At 34.4% G+C, this 14,738-nt stretch overlaps 2 protein-coding genes across 3 annotated transcripts in view; both read right to left on the bottom strand.

The window, feature by feature from the left end:
* LOC107692442 (AP-1 complex subunit mu-1-like) overlaps nt 1-7,950 on the bottom strand; it is a 13,244-nt gene extending 5,294 nt beyond the window's left edge. Inside the window, exons 1-6 of the mRNA XM_016491491.1 lie at nt 7,641-7,950; nt 5,575-5,731; nt 5,354-5,421; nt 5,041-5,171; nt 3,590-3,737; nt 1,803-1,929 (exon numbers count right to left, since the gene is read on the bottom strand). Coding sequence (XP_016346977.1) covers nt 1,803-1,929; nt 3,590-3,737; nt 5,041-5,171; nt 5,354-5,421; nt 5,575-5,731; nt 7,641-7,682 — 673 coding nt within the window. The 5' untranslated portion in view covers nt 7,683-7,950. The remainder of the gene's footprint in view (nt 1-1,802; nt 1,930-3,589; nt 3,738-5,040; nt 5,172-5,353; nt 5,422-5,574; nt 5,732-7,640) is intronic.
* Nucleotides 7,951-8,441: 491 nt separating this feature from the next.
* Nucleotides 8,442-14,080, bottom strand: LOC107692441 (leucine-rich repeat-containing protein 19-like). 2 transcript variants are annotated; one of them, XM_016491489.1, is made up of 5 exons: nt 13,992-14,080; nt 10,979-11,096; nt 10,156-10,606; nt 9,228-9,305; nt 8,442-9,137 (listed from the first exon to the last, which is right to left on the bottom strand). In XM_016491489.1, the coding sequence occupies exons 2-5, from the start codon at nt 11,081-11,083 to the stop codon at nt 8,746-8,748; spliced, it is 1,026 nt and encodes a 341-aa protein (XP_016346975.1). In that variant the 5' UTR covers nt 11,084-11,096; nt 13,992-14,080; the 3' UTR covers nt 8,442-8,745. The 2 variants fall into 2 exon arrangements, with proteins under 2 accessions (XP_016346975.1, XP_016346976.1); XM_016491490.1 differs by lacking the exons at nt 10,979-11,096; nt 13,992-14,080 and adding an exon at nt 10,794-10,871.
* Between the last annotated feature and the right edge of the window lie 658 nt (nt 14,081-14,738).

Raw genomic sequence — 14,738 nt, 5'->3', positions numbered from 1 at the left:
AAAAAACTGAAAAAAAAAAAAAAAAAGCTAAATAAAATATTTTATATAGAACAAAATTGGTAAAACTTAAACTAAAATGACTGAAACTGAAAATATCAAAACCACTGCTAATTCAAAACGTAATAAATATTATAACAGTATATAAATAATTCTAAAATAACATTAAAATACTCCACAAATTTTCCATTTGTGATTTAAATCTTCATGCATCACAGGGTTAAAATGAATAAATAAATACATAAATGAAAATAAAATGTAACTGATCACTTTATAATGTTAAAATGTGTGTCATATCAACATTAACATTATTACAGAAAAGTCTATTTCTGTTGTCCTCTTAATGTCCGATAACTGAATCTTAATAAATAATAAATAATAATAATAAAATAACTTGCAGTTCCAATCTTGAGCCTGTGGAGGGCAGTGTTTCTCTTGTTTAATTCTCATTCCATTGCTGAGCTGAGAAGAAATATTTCTGCAACTGATGCAATAACAGAATGGCACCTTCTACCTTCACTTGTGTTTACAATAGCTTGCACCATAGTTCAGCTTTAAAGTGGGAAGTGGTGCAGGAAACAACCAGGTCTTTTTCACTTCCCCGAAACCCTATCTGATAAAACAGTTTCCTGTAGAAGTAAAATGAAAGGGTAGCTTGTAATGTCCATGAAATGTTGGTGAGGTCAACAGCTACTGCACCATAGGATCAAATTTATATGTATTTATTTGAACAGAAGAGCATCGCTCAATTAATTTAATATTGATTCCCTTTCTGTTGTAGAGTAAATCCGGAGCACTTCTGTTCTAAAATGCAAGCTGCATTTATACCGCACATGCAGAATACATAACTGAGATCTGGCCTGCTGTGAAACTAACACCCGCTGGGTTAGGCCTGGGGTGAGGATTAACCAAGAGAATCAGATTAATGGAATTCACCTAACAAGTGCAAATGAGAGAGATGCTTACTATAAAATAGGTTAGGACAATCGACTGACTGCTTGACTAGCAGCCCTCGAAATTAAGTCACTTTCTGCACTACTTTAAAAAACAAAAAAACAACAAGGTCATTTTAAAGTTGAAACGAGGCATTTTGGAAGCCATCCGTTTCACTGAAAGGAAATGGAAAAATAATGACTGGAAAAATGGTAAATATTAACCTTGCAATCTTCTTGTAAACAGATTTAATTGTGATATTGATACATTTTGTGGTTTACATGTAAAAACATGTTTGTGTTTTGGAGTTATTGGTCAGATTTCTGTTAATTTATTAAGGATCACATCATGCCCAGCTTTTAACAGTTTTTTCCCTCTATGACAAGTCTTATCATAAGAAACAGTATTTAATTAATCTGCTACTTTAAAATGTACATATGAGGGACTAAGCCATTGCTTTTAATTTTAAAGACAGAAGTTCAACAATACCTAAAAGCAATTTTGAAAATGTTTGAAAAATATGAAAGCTGTAAGATTTGTTACTATTGGTAAACATGTTAATGTTTTTAACTTTATTTCTATCTTTTGATCTTCTTTCTGTCTTTACAATTATTATTTGTTGTTTATTCTAATGTACCCTGGCTGTATTTGTAATTCTTTAAAACCAGTAAAAACAGACTGAAAAAGTTTTTTTTTTTATATGCCACTGATCAGATAAACAGCTCACTATATTGTTGCTACTGCCACAGAGTGGAGATCAACCAACAAATGGTTAACTTACTGCATAGTTGTCTCTTTATATGAAATTGTGAGAAAATTTTTTAGTCAAAAAATGATATCTTTCAGTTTTAAAGATGGATAGGTATACTCACGGACTGTGATCTCGAAGAGACCTTTGTCATTGAGTCCAAGCCTTAACTCAGGCATGCCTGACAGAACGACATTGATTTTGATGCTGCCCAGAATCTCGCTACGCAGGACACTGCCTGTAGCACTGACCTATAACGAACAAAAACAGAGAAGATAAATGCAAAGCACAATCAAGAGTGGCAAGGTGCGATATTGCATCATCACCATTACTGCCATCTACAATTTATTACGATCTGTCGGGCAAGGCAGTAACTGTGTGATTTGTGCCATAATGCTCTTGGAAAGAGAGGGCTGAATATGCTGCGATAACTACGGATATGAGAATGTAATATATTATATTATGGTAAAATATTAAAAACATACAAGCTGGACTCAGAAGGTAGATCTAAACCTCAAAAAGTCCACATCGATTCAATACCTCTGAGGGCTCTCAGATACAAGAGCCAGAAAAAGCCAGAGCGATAAAGCTGCACGGATGAATAGCAATGCAGAATTAGAAAGCAATGAGACGTGATTTAGCTCTTAATCAGAAGAGTGGTGTTGCTCAGCGCTACTGTCTGCCAGTGTTTAGACCCCCCGACCCTGAGGAGCTCTAATGAATCCATCAAAAGCCAGTCCATTCGGGGGGCTCAGAGTTAAGAAGCAGAAAAGAAAGGCAACAAGAACTTAAAGACGGCAGCTGCTTCCTCCCTCTCTCAATCTAAGGAAGTCTGGAGACCTAACCCTTGACCCTGGAGAACATGAAGGAGGTCGGCTGAGGTACAGTAGGATGATGGAGCGATAGCGTTTGCTGTTTGATGTCTGCACTGAATACGTAAAACCGATCCAGTATGTGGAAAGTTTTTTTTTCCACAACAAGAAAAAGTAATGTGCTCAGTTTTAAATTGCGCTATAATATAGGTTACTTTTACTTCTTCAAATAAGTAATGCATGTTAAGCCATTTTTATTTATTGCAATTTATTTACTTAAAACTGTTATTTTTTCTTTGCATTTACATGATCAAAAATACAGTAAAAACAGTAATATTGTGAAATAGTATTATACAAAACAGGAATATTTAAAACTGCTTTCGATTTTAGTATATTTTAAAATGTAATTTATTCCTGTGATGGCCTAGCTAAATTTTCAGTATCCATTACTCCAGTCTTCAGTGTCACATGATCCTTCAGAAGTCATTCTATTATGCTGATTTGGTACTCAATAAACATTTTTTATTATTATTAATCTTAAAAAACAAAATGTGCTGCTTAATATTTTTGTGGAAACTGTGACAATTTTTTCAGGACTCTTTAATGAGTAGAATGTTCAAAAGAACTGAATTTATTTATTGTTAATCTAAAAATCTTTGATAGAAATCATTTGAAACAATATACTGTCAATTTTGATCAATTTACTGTCAATTTAATGCATCATCCTTGCTGAATAAAATATTAATTTTTTTAAAAGCATATTGACCCCAAACATTTGAACGTTAGTGTATAAATACATTTCATGCACTGAAATTTGATAATGGGTCAAGAGTAATTCATTGCACAGATGCATATATAATAATTAAAATTAATATGAGGCACATCTATGATGACTGTGATTTTACCAATGAGAATGTATTCCTGAATTAACATATTTTGTTGGTCCTAAGACCTCTAAAAACTATTAAAAACCCCAAAGGTCATAAGGAAATCATAGGTTCAAAAGAATGATGTTGAAGCCCCAGCCCAAACCCATATCCAAAAATCTGATTGGTTGACTGAGGAATGTTGTCGCTACAATACATTTAAGTCAGCTCACCAATAGATTGACAGACTCAATGACATCCATGAAGACTTCATTTTTTCTATATTTGATGCCTTCTGACCTCCAAGACACAGCATTGGTTACTGTAGCCGGGGGCCGTGGCGCTCCCACCTCCAGTTTATGCCCCTGTTGGGTGATGTACCTGGTGTGGAAGTGAAAGAAGGCCATCAGGACATGCTAACATAAATAATGACCAAGAAAATTACAATTAGCATAAAAAAGACTAAATATTATATGAGCCCACCAGTGCATGTCAGCCATTATCAATATGATGAGCATCATTATTTGTCACTAGTCAGTGAAGCAAGTAACTTCAGTGAGTGTGTAAACAGACCTCTGCTGCTTATTAGAACTCATGGGAAGAACATGGCTGCCCCTTGGGACAGACAGGCTGACAAACACCTAACCTTGTTTTTCTTTTTTTGTATTGCCAACGTTCTAATGTAATGTTTACCTTACCACACGTCTTTCATCTATTACACATGAAAAACACAAATTCAAATGGAAATGAATGTGAACACTAACATTACACACAGAGTTAGTGTTAAATCATCCCTGATGAACATTAGCATCTGAGTAAATGCACCAAAACAAACCACTTAATGTTCAATAAATAAGTTTCCTAATTCATTCCAAATTGATTCCGCAAGAATGTTGTTTTCAGAACAAGGTCTGAGAAGTGTAGATGTGTATGTGTGTGTGCTCTAACCTCAAGTTTCTCCAGCTGACAGACAGGGTATTATGTTGCTGTCAGTGAGAGCTAGCAATAATTAGCGATCTGCTAAGTGGCTGCTAGCAAAGCCAGCAAACTGAGAAGAACGTATAAACATGAAAGATTTTTTTAAACTGACTTACATATGATTGTACTATTTTTTTTTCTTTTTAATATTTGCCTGACAAGAAATTGTTTATTGTGCTGTTGTTATATTATTTAGTTAGAATGTTCTACTTGTTTATGTTTTGTAAATAGTACTTTCCATTTCTTTAAGGGTAAAAATTTTTAATTAGCTAAATGAGTTTAATTAGCTAAATGACCATTTTAGGTTTTGAATATTGTTTAATCTCCTAAATAGGTAAATTACCAGGAAGTGAAGTCATCTGCTGAAAGGGATATATCAGCAATAAATATTTCAGTTATTCCTCTTCAGTATGAATTTTCAAATGAATCTGTAAGAATTGTCCACAAATTTGACTTAAAAAAATATTTCTTTATGCTTAGATACTACAGTATATTGATTTCTCTGGTCCAGTCATCTCTATGAGTATTATAAAACACAAATAACTGCATTTTGCCAAACTGTGCCCTCTGCACAAAGCATATACACTGACTTATAAATAGGAATGAGCTTGAATAGGGAATAGTGACCCCTAATAGCACTGTTAGTGAGGGATGAATAGTGTTCTCTGTGCAGTGATGGCTGAATGGTAAGTCTGTCAGAACTTACTCTAGTAAGATCTTGCTGTCAGTGGTCTGAGGGAATCCAAAGTCCATGACTTCATCCATTAGCTCATATACGGTCACAAAATTGTCTCGAATACTCTCTTCTTCCAGTGACTTGAAATATTCAATGAACACCTGCAAGCAAATGGTTAATACAAGACTACTATTTTAAATGTACACAAATTTCGTAATATTATAATGAGGAAATATGCTACGGCACATTTTTAGGGTGTTGATGTTTACACAGGCAACAAGATTGTGCTGTGCAAGGTTTTATGGAAGGTGTTGTCATGTTGATAGATATAAAACACACTTACCTCCACTAATTTGTACAGGAAGGAGTATACAAGAGCAGCATTGGTATTCCTCTTTGTTATTGCAACCACTGAGTAAAATCTGTTAAGTAGTAAATATGCTACACATTTGCAGAGCTGTTACTGTACAACAATAGGACAAATATTCACAAATAAAATGATATTTTAATATAGACAAATAAAGGTTATACTTTTACATTTAAATATAAGAAGATAGAGGATACAGTAGAGGTTGCTATGCTTTATCCAGAGGTAGTGGGTAGAGCCGTGAATAACCACTGGTGACAAATCTGCATCTTCCTCTCTCTTCATCATTATGGGCATAAAGTTGTCGATCTCACTCATGTCCACATTGCCCATGTAGTTTCGACATATGAGCACCTTAGAGATGGAAACAAAGTTGAAAGCACAAGGATGTCATAAAACAGAGTATCCCAATTCTGCTCCTTAAAGACATCACGGCATCACTAGTTTATCTTAGTGCAATCCATATAAAGACATGTTCTTTTTGGCTATATTAATACAACAAACAAAAGCTCATTTAAAAACTCTGGAAAACCTTGAGGTTCTCTCAGCAAATAGAAAGAATCTTTTATTTTTCTTAAAGATGTTTTGGCACCAGCCATCATGCAAAATGGATTCCTTACGGCCTCAAAAGCAGTAAACACTTGTAATGATTTCTCAGGCCAAAAGGACACTTACAGCACAAGGTTTGTTTGCATTGACTCAAAAAGCCTGAGAATATGTTAACAGCTCAATCAATATGATCTATGAAACAATATCTACACTAATACTTCTACTGATCAATCCAACATACAATCAAATGCTTCAAGTCCTGGTCACTTTTTTCACTGACAGATTCATTCAAGGTGTATAGTAGGGTAAAACTTAAAAATCAGTGAAGTCTGACTTTAACATGGCTGGTGTTGAGGTATTCCTTCAGATGGAGATATTGGATTGCTCTAGGGCACAGACAAGACCGCTTTCATCAGCACTGCCAAAATCCAGGGGTATATTGAAGGATAATCCATTCCACTGAGACCCTGAGGCTCTGTTTTCATGGAAACACTCCCATGCACCCACTACTACTTTCAACATCTTACAAATTAGTTCAGGGCTTTTCTTTATATATACACTATATCTTTTGATATATAATTAATTTTTTTTATTGTTTTTGAAAGTCTAACCAAGGCTGCATTTATTTAATCAAAAATAAAATAACAGTAATATTGTGAAATAGTACTACAATTTAGAATGACTGTTTTTCATTTTAATATATTTTAACATGTAAATTATTCCTGTGATGGCAGAGCTGAATTTTCAGCAGCCATTACTCTGGTCTTCAGTGTCACATGATCCTTCAGAATTTATTCCGGTATTATTTGGCGCTATTATTATATTTCATTCATTATTATTTTTGGTGCTTAATATTTTTGTGGAAACTGTGATACACTATCATTCAAGTGTTTGGGGTAAGTAAGGTTTAAAAAAAGAAAAAGAAAGAAATGTATACTTTTATTCAGAAAGAATGCATTAAATTGGCTATAAAGACATTTATATTGTTACACATGATTTCTATTTCAAATGAATGCTCTTTTGAACTTTCTATACATCAAAGAAAAAAAAGATCAGTTTCCACAAAAAAAAAATTAAGCAGCCCATTGTTTCAACATTGACAATAATAAGAAATTAATAATGAATGAAATCTGAATGATTTCTGAAGGATCATGTGACACTGAAGAAACTCAGCTTTGCCATCACAGGAATAAATTACACTTTAAAATATATTAAAATATAGAACAGCAATTTTAAATTGTAATAATATTTCACAATATCACTATTTTACTGTATTTTTTATCAATTAAATGTAGCCTTGGTGAGCATAAGAGACTTCTTTCAAAAACATGAAAACTTTTTTTTTTTACATGTACCATGTCCACAAAATATCATTTTTCTTAAAAGAATAACTTTAAATATATATTGTGTTATTGCACCACCACTTAAATATAGAAACATACAATATGTGAAACATTAACATTAATATTGCAATTGCCTTCAGTGAAAGTGTTAACTTTAAGAGTGTGATGGGTAGGGTGTATCTGTATTGTGTCACATTTACATCATTAGTTGTTTTAGAAACCTTCAAGTGAGTAAATACGTACAATATCCTTCGGCAAATTATTTTAAACCTCGATTATCTGTAGCTATATAGGTTTCAAATAAAGTGTCACTGTCAATCCTGAGAGTATAAACTATACGACCTTTCTCTGACAGGTGCACGCGCTCTTACCTTGCCTTTAAGGTCCAGGATGAAGATCGCGGACGCTGCCATCCTTATCAAAGCTGTTGTGTGACCAGAAGTGACTGACAGGAGTCCAAGTTTTGTGAATTTTAGTAAAGTTTGATCAAGTGAAATGAAGAGAGATCTTTCCCATCCCTTACACGCGCGTCTTCCGGGTTTGGAGGCGTCTAACCGGTTGTGCAGCTCGAGCTTGTAGCTGTGCTGTAAACTGCGAGACGCGACGCGTCAAAACTTCAACGCTGCCATTATAATTGGCCAAGCGATCTGCGCTGTTTCGTCGCGTCGCTCTGTTGCAGTGTAAAAGCAGTGTGACTTAACTTCAACTACTTTCAGGTGACAATCCTTTATTAAATAGTAGATAGCCTACAAAAAAAAAACTACTAACACGGCATTCGTTTAGGATGACGTGAATGCCATGTAGTGTTTAATTTGTGTTATATAACATTTATAAACAATAACAAAAATGTATAATAATATCAATAATACAATTTTAATATTTAATTCTAGGCTAAGTAATAAAGTACACAAAGGCGGCGCCCAGTGGCCAATGAAAGAATAATGTTTTCTCAAAAAAAACAAAAAAATAGAAATGAAGTGCAACATACAAAAGACAAAATATATATGGTACAGAATGCAATTAAAGGTCAATGTAAATGCACATTCTGGAAGGAAAAATCCTTAAAAGTTAATGATTATTAATATTATCATTTAAAATAAAGGTTTAAAATAACTTTCATTAATAATGTTAACAAACGTATAAAATGCTAAACAGATTATTTTGTGTGGCCTACTGTACATTCAAATGTCATTCAACTTTGATTCATATATTTTCAGATGCTTTCAAAAAAGTGGAAACTATTTGGACATCTATGCCAAAATATATACATTTTTCATTCACAATATTACAGTTTTGTTTTGTTTTTGGCTTAAGTGTTCAAATTCCTTAATAGGGCCACATTATATTCTTTTTTTTTTTTCAATGAATTAATCAATGAATAGTTTGATAGCTGATTATGGAGTATTGAATGTTTGTTAATGACTACTTAATGCAAGTTATTATAAATAAGATTTAACAACATTAGACTTAATAGTGCTAGCCAATACTAAATTCAATCTCTTCCTCCTCGTCATCATCATCAGTCATCACTGCTGCTCTTGTGGCTCTTTCACTCTCACTCGCTTGAATATAGTTATCTTCAATAAACCCATCGTCATCCTCCTCAATGCCACTGGTAGGTGCAGCTGCACGAGTCCCAGGGCCACCCTGGGTCGAGAATCCCACCTCAAAGTTTGCAGGGTCACACTGACTCGTGGCATCTACTTCACTGAGCCTGGAGTGTCTGTAGCTCGCCAGATACTCGTGCACGACTTTGTATTTGGCCATCAAAGCGATAAGGACAGAGAGGGTGAGAGCTGACCCCAGAACAGCCACAAGGACCTTCCAGCTTTCTGAAGACGTTTTGTTATCATCATCTGGTTCTATGCCTAAAAAGGTTATTTAGAATGATTAGCCAGTCTCAGATGTAATCACAGGTAATAATCTACACTAGATTACAGGGGAAAAAAGGTTTTGACCATTAATTGTATTGTTTGTAGGTTCCACTGTGAATAGTTTACGAAGGAAGGCTCCATGGTTGACATCCTTAGAATATCCTGCCATGAGAAAAACAAATGACATTGAAATTATAGTATATGTCAATTTCCATATCTCAAAAAAGATGATGTTGTGGCACTCAAATAGCTTATTTTCCATATAAATATAATTAATGCAGAGAAAATTAATATCACTAAGAAATGGCTGAAAGACCTGGTCCTCATCTAATTTTAGTCCAACATACATATAAAAAATGCAATTTACTCATACAATGACTTGAATTATTATACACAGGCTTTTTATTTCTGTATTAAAATGAATTTAATTATTATTATTTTGGAGGGGGCTTAAAGTCAACCATTTCAAGCTTGTTTTTTATGAAAAGTGAAAGTCAAGCTTGTTTTTATGAAAAATGAAAAAGTGGTTTGTAGGCTATTATTTCTTCAAAACATAAATAAATAAATGAAAACTGATACGCTGCTTAATAATATACAGTATGACAAGCTTTTTTTGAGTTATGTAAAGAAAAAAAAACAGGAAATGATATGTGACCATGTCACTTCTGAATTAAAAGTTCATAATAATAACAATAATTCAGTATTTAAAAATGTTTTTAAAACAATGATTAAGATGTGTACACTTGCATTTAAGGTGTAAGGAAATTATTTTATTACTTTTTATTTGATGGCTACACCACATGACATTTTTAATATCATTGAAATAAAACTTGTCTTTAAATTATCTAACAGTTTTTCAAATCCATATGAAACCAACATGAAACCAAAGAGTACATTTCTAAGGAATGGAAACTAGATTTGTAAAATATTTCTCTTTTTCACCCCAACAGTATACGTCACTAATACAAGTAATGAACTAAATCTAATACAGATTCGATAAAAGTATTCATACCATCACTGTGGTCATCGTGTGCCATGCGTTTTGCTGCTCTGGTCATCATTACTCTGTCTCCCACTTTCTGTCTGTTACTCTGTTCTCCTCTAAGTTCCACAAACTGACTCAATCTCAGGTCTTTAACTGCAATCGACTGAATGTCCCCCAGGAAGAGCATCTGTAAACTGGAAAGGCTGGTCAGAGCGTTTGCCTCCACTGCGGCCAGTTTACACCTACTTAGGTCAAGTACTTTAAGAGAAGAAAGGCTGTAGAGATGGTCTTTTAACAGTAGGGGGAGGTAGTTGCCTGATAGGTTCAGTGAGACTAAATGGCTGAAGAGGTTCAGGCGCTTGAAGCTGTCAGTGTGGGTGAAGTCTAACAGATTTTCAGACAGGTCCAGTTCGGTTACGTTCATCCAGATGTGCTTTGGTACCGATGTAAGTCTTTTCCCACTGCAGTCAAATGAAGCCTGAAAGAATAAACAGGGCTGCAATATAACAAAGAGGGAAAAATTTAAGGGGGTCTGAATACTTTCCGTACCCACTGTATATGGTTATGAAACTTACATATGGAATCAGAAAAAAACATGCATTTACATATACTATAATTTTGCCCTGTTCATTTAAGATTTAAAAACATTAAAAAAAATGGCTTACCCACTTGCGGTTTTAAACATGAAACAAGAAATTTATTTTCTCAGGATGTAAACCATTAACAGACTGTGTAAACCTCTGTCACCAAAAACAGGAAACAAATGCCTACAAACAGGATACTCCTGATGTAGCAGCACTTGCTCTGGCTCAGGGAACAAAAGAGACCAGAGTGTGTTGTTTTTCCTCACCATCTCTCTGTTGACCGTACATTGGCCCACGGTCTGGAGTGTGTAGCATGATCCTGAGACCAAAAAACACAGGAGCACACACACTGTGTGTGTAGCAAACCCCATGTTTTCCTGCTTCCTGCAGAAATCACAATTAAAGATGATAAATAGCAAACACTGAAGTGGCCTTCAGTACTGCAATAGCTTGAGTTCTGGTGCCATTTCATAACTATATAACGTCATATATCTTTGCTTTATTGGGTAGTCAAGGTTGGATATTGACACTGTTAGTACAATGGAAAGAAGGATAGAATAGGTCCCACACACTTTGTAGCTTGCAAATCTGTATATGCAACACTGTAAAAAAAAGTATAAACTTACATTTATTAGTGAAACCTAATATAGTCAGGTTGATTCAATCATATTAATTTATATTTTGGACTTGATTAAAAACTGTTTGTTTTGTTTGTATTTTACCCCTTGAGTGAAGCTCTGTGAAAGTTAACATAAAAAATAATTCATTAAACATTGTTAAAATCTAAAATATCTGTAGGCTATGACAGTGTGTTTTTTTCATTATTATTCTTTCAATACTTCATATATCCTATAGGACCATGTGTCATATTATCAATTGCAAAAGATTTGAAAAAATCAAAAATTCAAGAGGTTCCTGTAAACAGTAACAGGAACTCTAACATGCTGACACATTCAGCGATCCACCACAAGACTCAGCATAACCCTACAGCAAACAACAACCTCGTGCATATAAAACACAAAGTAAACAATAAATAAAGTGTAGCACTACTTATGTAAAGAATAATTTACAGTCTGTGAGGCCAAATAATCCCTGAAAGGGCAATCAGGACCCCGACACAAAGCAGAGAGGATTTTGATCACACTAAAGGGGTTTATTTTAAACATAATTTCACTTTTTAGCAAATAAATAAATAAATGGACATGAAACACCGATGTGATGGGATGTGTGGGAAAAAAAGTGATACTAGGCATGAACCATCAGAAATATGACAACTAGCGTCAGCTATTTAGGAAATTCCCTGCATGAGACAATGGCCAGTTATACAGTTTAGTCATTATTCTGCAAACATATTTAACCACAGAATGCTAAAATTGACCAATAAGAATCCAAGATTCCAGAGAGTCACATAACAAGGCGCAATAAGGGTAATAAAGTTAAAAAAGTGCAGTACAAAACAATAAAGTCGATGTGTGCTGCTACAATGCATTTCAAAAACTGTTCAAATGACCGAGGAAATAACCTAAAAAATTAACTTCTGGATTGTTAATGATTACAAATATATTAGATCAAAATTTAATAATTCATCCAATAATACTAAATCTTATCTTAAAGGGGTCATATGATGTTGCTAAAAAGAACATTATTTCTTCTTTCTTTGCGTGAACATTTGGGCGGCGTTATGCAAATCTTCCCACATAGTGATGTAGATATGTGGGGGCGTGTTAAAACGAGCCGTTTTAGGTAGGCGTGGTTGACTCTTAACTTTTATAAAGAATATCTCTTTGGATTTGAGACTTTAGTCTTTGCACCAAGAGCTTGTAACACTCCAAAGAGAAAGGAAAAATTGAAATCGCATCACCCCTTGACCCCTTTAAAATAATTTTACTAAAAATGAAATATTAACTGCCATCTTAAGTTTGTAAAGTAGAATTTAAAAAAGTGTTGTAGTGAATAGGAATAAACAACCTGATCTCATGAAAAAGAATAACTAGGCCTATTTGAAGAGGTGGCAATTTGTGATTTGTAAGGAAACGTTTTTTTTAGCTAGCATGAAGGTCCACCCCTAAAACTGTCAGATTGCACAAAAACATGCAAATGATATTGTAAAATAGTTACGGATTGGCATGTGAATGTGTTGGAATAATACATGTGTGCATATGTATGAAACAGAGAGTGTTTGTATGTTCCATCTTTAGTATTTCCTACTTATCTCTTTGTGGCTTCCACAGGGGCCACATTTGAGGGTCCAGTATTTTTTTATAGGGGCCCTTCCTCTCATTCCCTCCCTCTCCCACTATTCATTTCAGGCTGTAAACACTCCTCAGGAGCTGCTTTTATCTCTTCCTGTCTCAGGACGGCCCCGTAACAACATACCTGCAGGATCTGAGAGTCAGCCAAGTGTCTGCATGTGCGTATGATTATAAATGTGAGAAAGACAGCTTCAGAAAAGGTGCGGTAGAGGAACTTGATAGGATCCTGACTTCACCTTTATCTCCTTACGCTACTTGCAAACTAACAGCCCCCAGATGCTTTCCCAGACCTCACTGTGTGTGTCCGAACACACTGCGGAAATACGGCACAGAAAGGAGTCTTTCACTTGACCTCCTCAAGATCAAGTATACACTATATACACACCCTCCCCCGTTTATTCCTAGGTTGTATGTTACTGATTACTTTGGCACTAAGGACTTTGCATTGTTGTTTTCGCATGTAAAAGAAACTGAAAACTATACTATTCAACACAGCTTTTGATTTATCAATTTACCTGCATGAAGTTCCTGAAAAGTTAGAAAGAAGCTTCTATGTTTATGTTTATCCTTAACATTTAGTTTTTTATTAGCATTAGTGCAGTGCACAAAATAAGAATATAGTAGGAGTTGGGTTAGGCCTACCTTTTCAAATGTTCCTGTGATACGTTAGACAATATTGTTAAGTCTTATCCGTCAGTTTAGCAAGTAGCCTATGTGTGGTTAACTATATTGATTCCCATAATAGTCTAATTTACCTTCCCTAGCAGTTGGCTTGTTATGGTTGACAACAGAATGTAAAATGACATGAGGGTTGACAGGTGGAAATGTGAGATCATTAAACATTAAGCTAGCGACCTAGAATGATGTATTAAGATATTGTTCTCCTGCTCATATGTGCCAAAGAGATCACATGTTGGGCTTTGTATTGCTTTAGTCATGTTAAAAAGCTATTTCACAAACATATACATATATATAAATTAATGTTTGCATCAGAATACAGTGAAATAAATGTTATGAGGCAACTTACCTGAGATTCGGATCTTCTGTTTATTCAGAATATGTCGAAACTGATGGTTTTTCTCCTCAGACGTCACATTTTAACATGGAGAGGTTCATTTTTGTTAGCCATTTCCAAGATTAAGGAAATGTCAGGTAGGTTGTGCAAAGGTTGCTGGAGGTGTGACTTTAGCTTGTCATTCTCAGATAAAGTTAATTTGTAACTGAATGTCAAATGGAGCTATACTTCTCTCTCACCTTGCAGTTGACATTTGAACTGATGACTCAAACTATCTTAACACACATGCTAATCTATTCATTTTAACACATATATAATTTTTTTACATTTTTAAAACTATATTTTCTTTTACTATATTTAGACATTTTGAAATAGGCTATTCAGGCAATTCAACTTTTATTGCTGAAATAATATGAAACAATCAAATGATAAGAAATTAAAATATTTCAACAAACACTAACAAAAAGCATTTATACAAATTATATTATTATATATATATTATTATATTTATTAGCTCTGACTTGGTATGTGTGCAAAAAAAGGAAAAGGAGGAAAGGACGGATAGAGAATCATAACACAGTATGAGTACAGCTGTGATGGCTTCACTCTCTTTAACAGGAAAAAACAACCTGAGCTCCACAACAATGGACAGTTTGTCTTATAGGAGACATAAATGGTCAAGGTGTCCTTGTTTGGCACTTAAATGCTGTTATTGTTGTTTGCATGAGAGCATCTGTCAGCATCTGGCATGTAACACCT

The sequence above is a fragment of the Sinocyclocheilus anshuiensis genome, unplaced genomic scaffold (assembly GCF_001515605.1).
Source record: "Sinocyclocheilus anshuiensis isolate Anshui unplaced genomic scaffold, SAMN03320099.WGS_v1.1 scaffold70, whole genome shotgun sequence".
Classification (NCBI taxonomy): Eukaryota; Metazoa; Chordata; class Actinopteri; order Cypriniformes; family Cyprinidae; genus Sinocyclocheilus; species Sinocyclocheilus anshuiensis.
The sequence above is the reverse complement of the archived record's forward strand: the minus strand, read 5'-3'. Positions and strand labels throughout refer to the sequence as shown.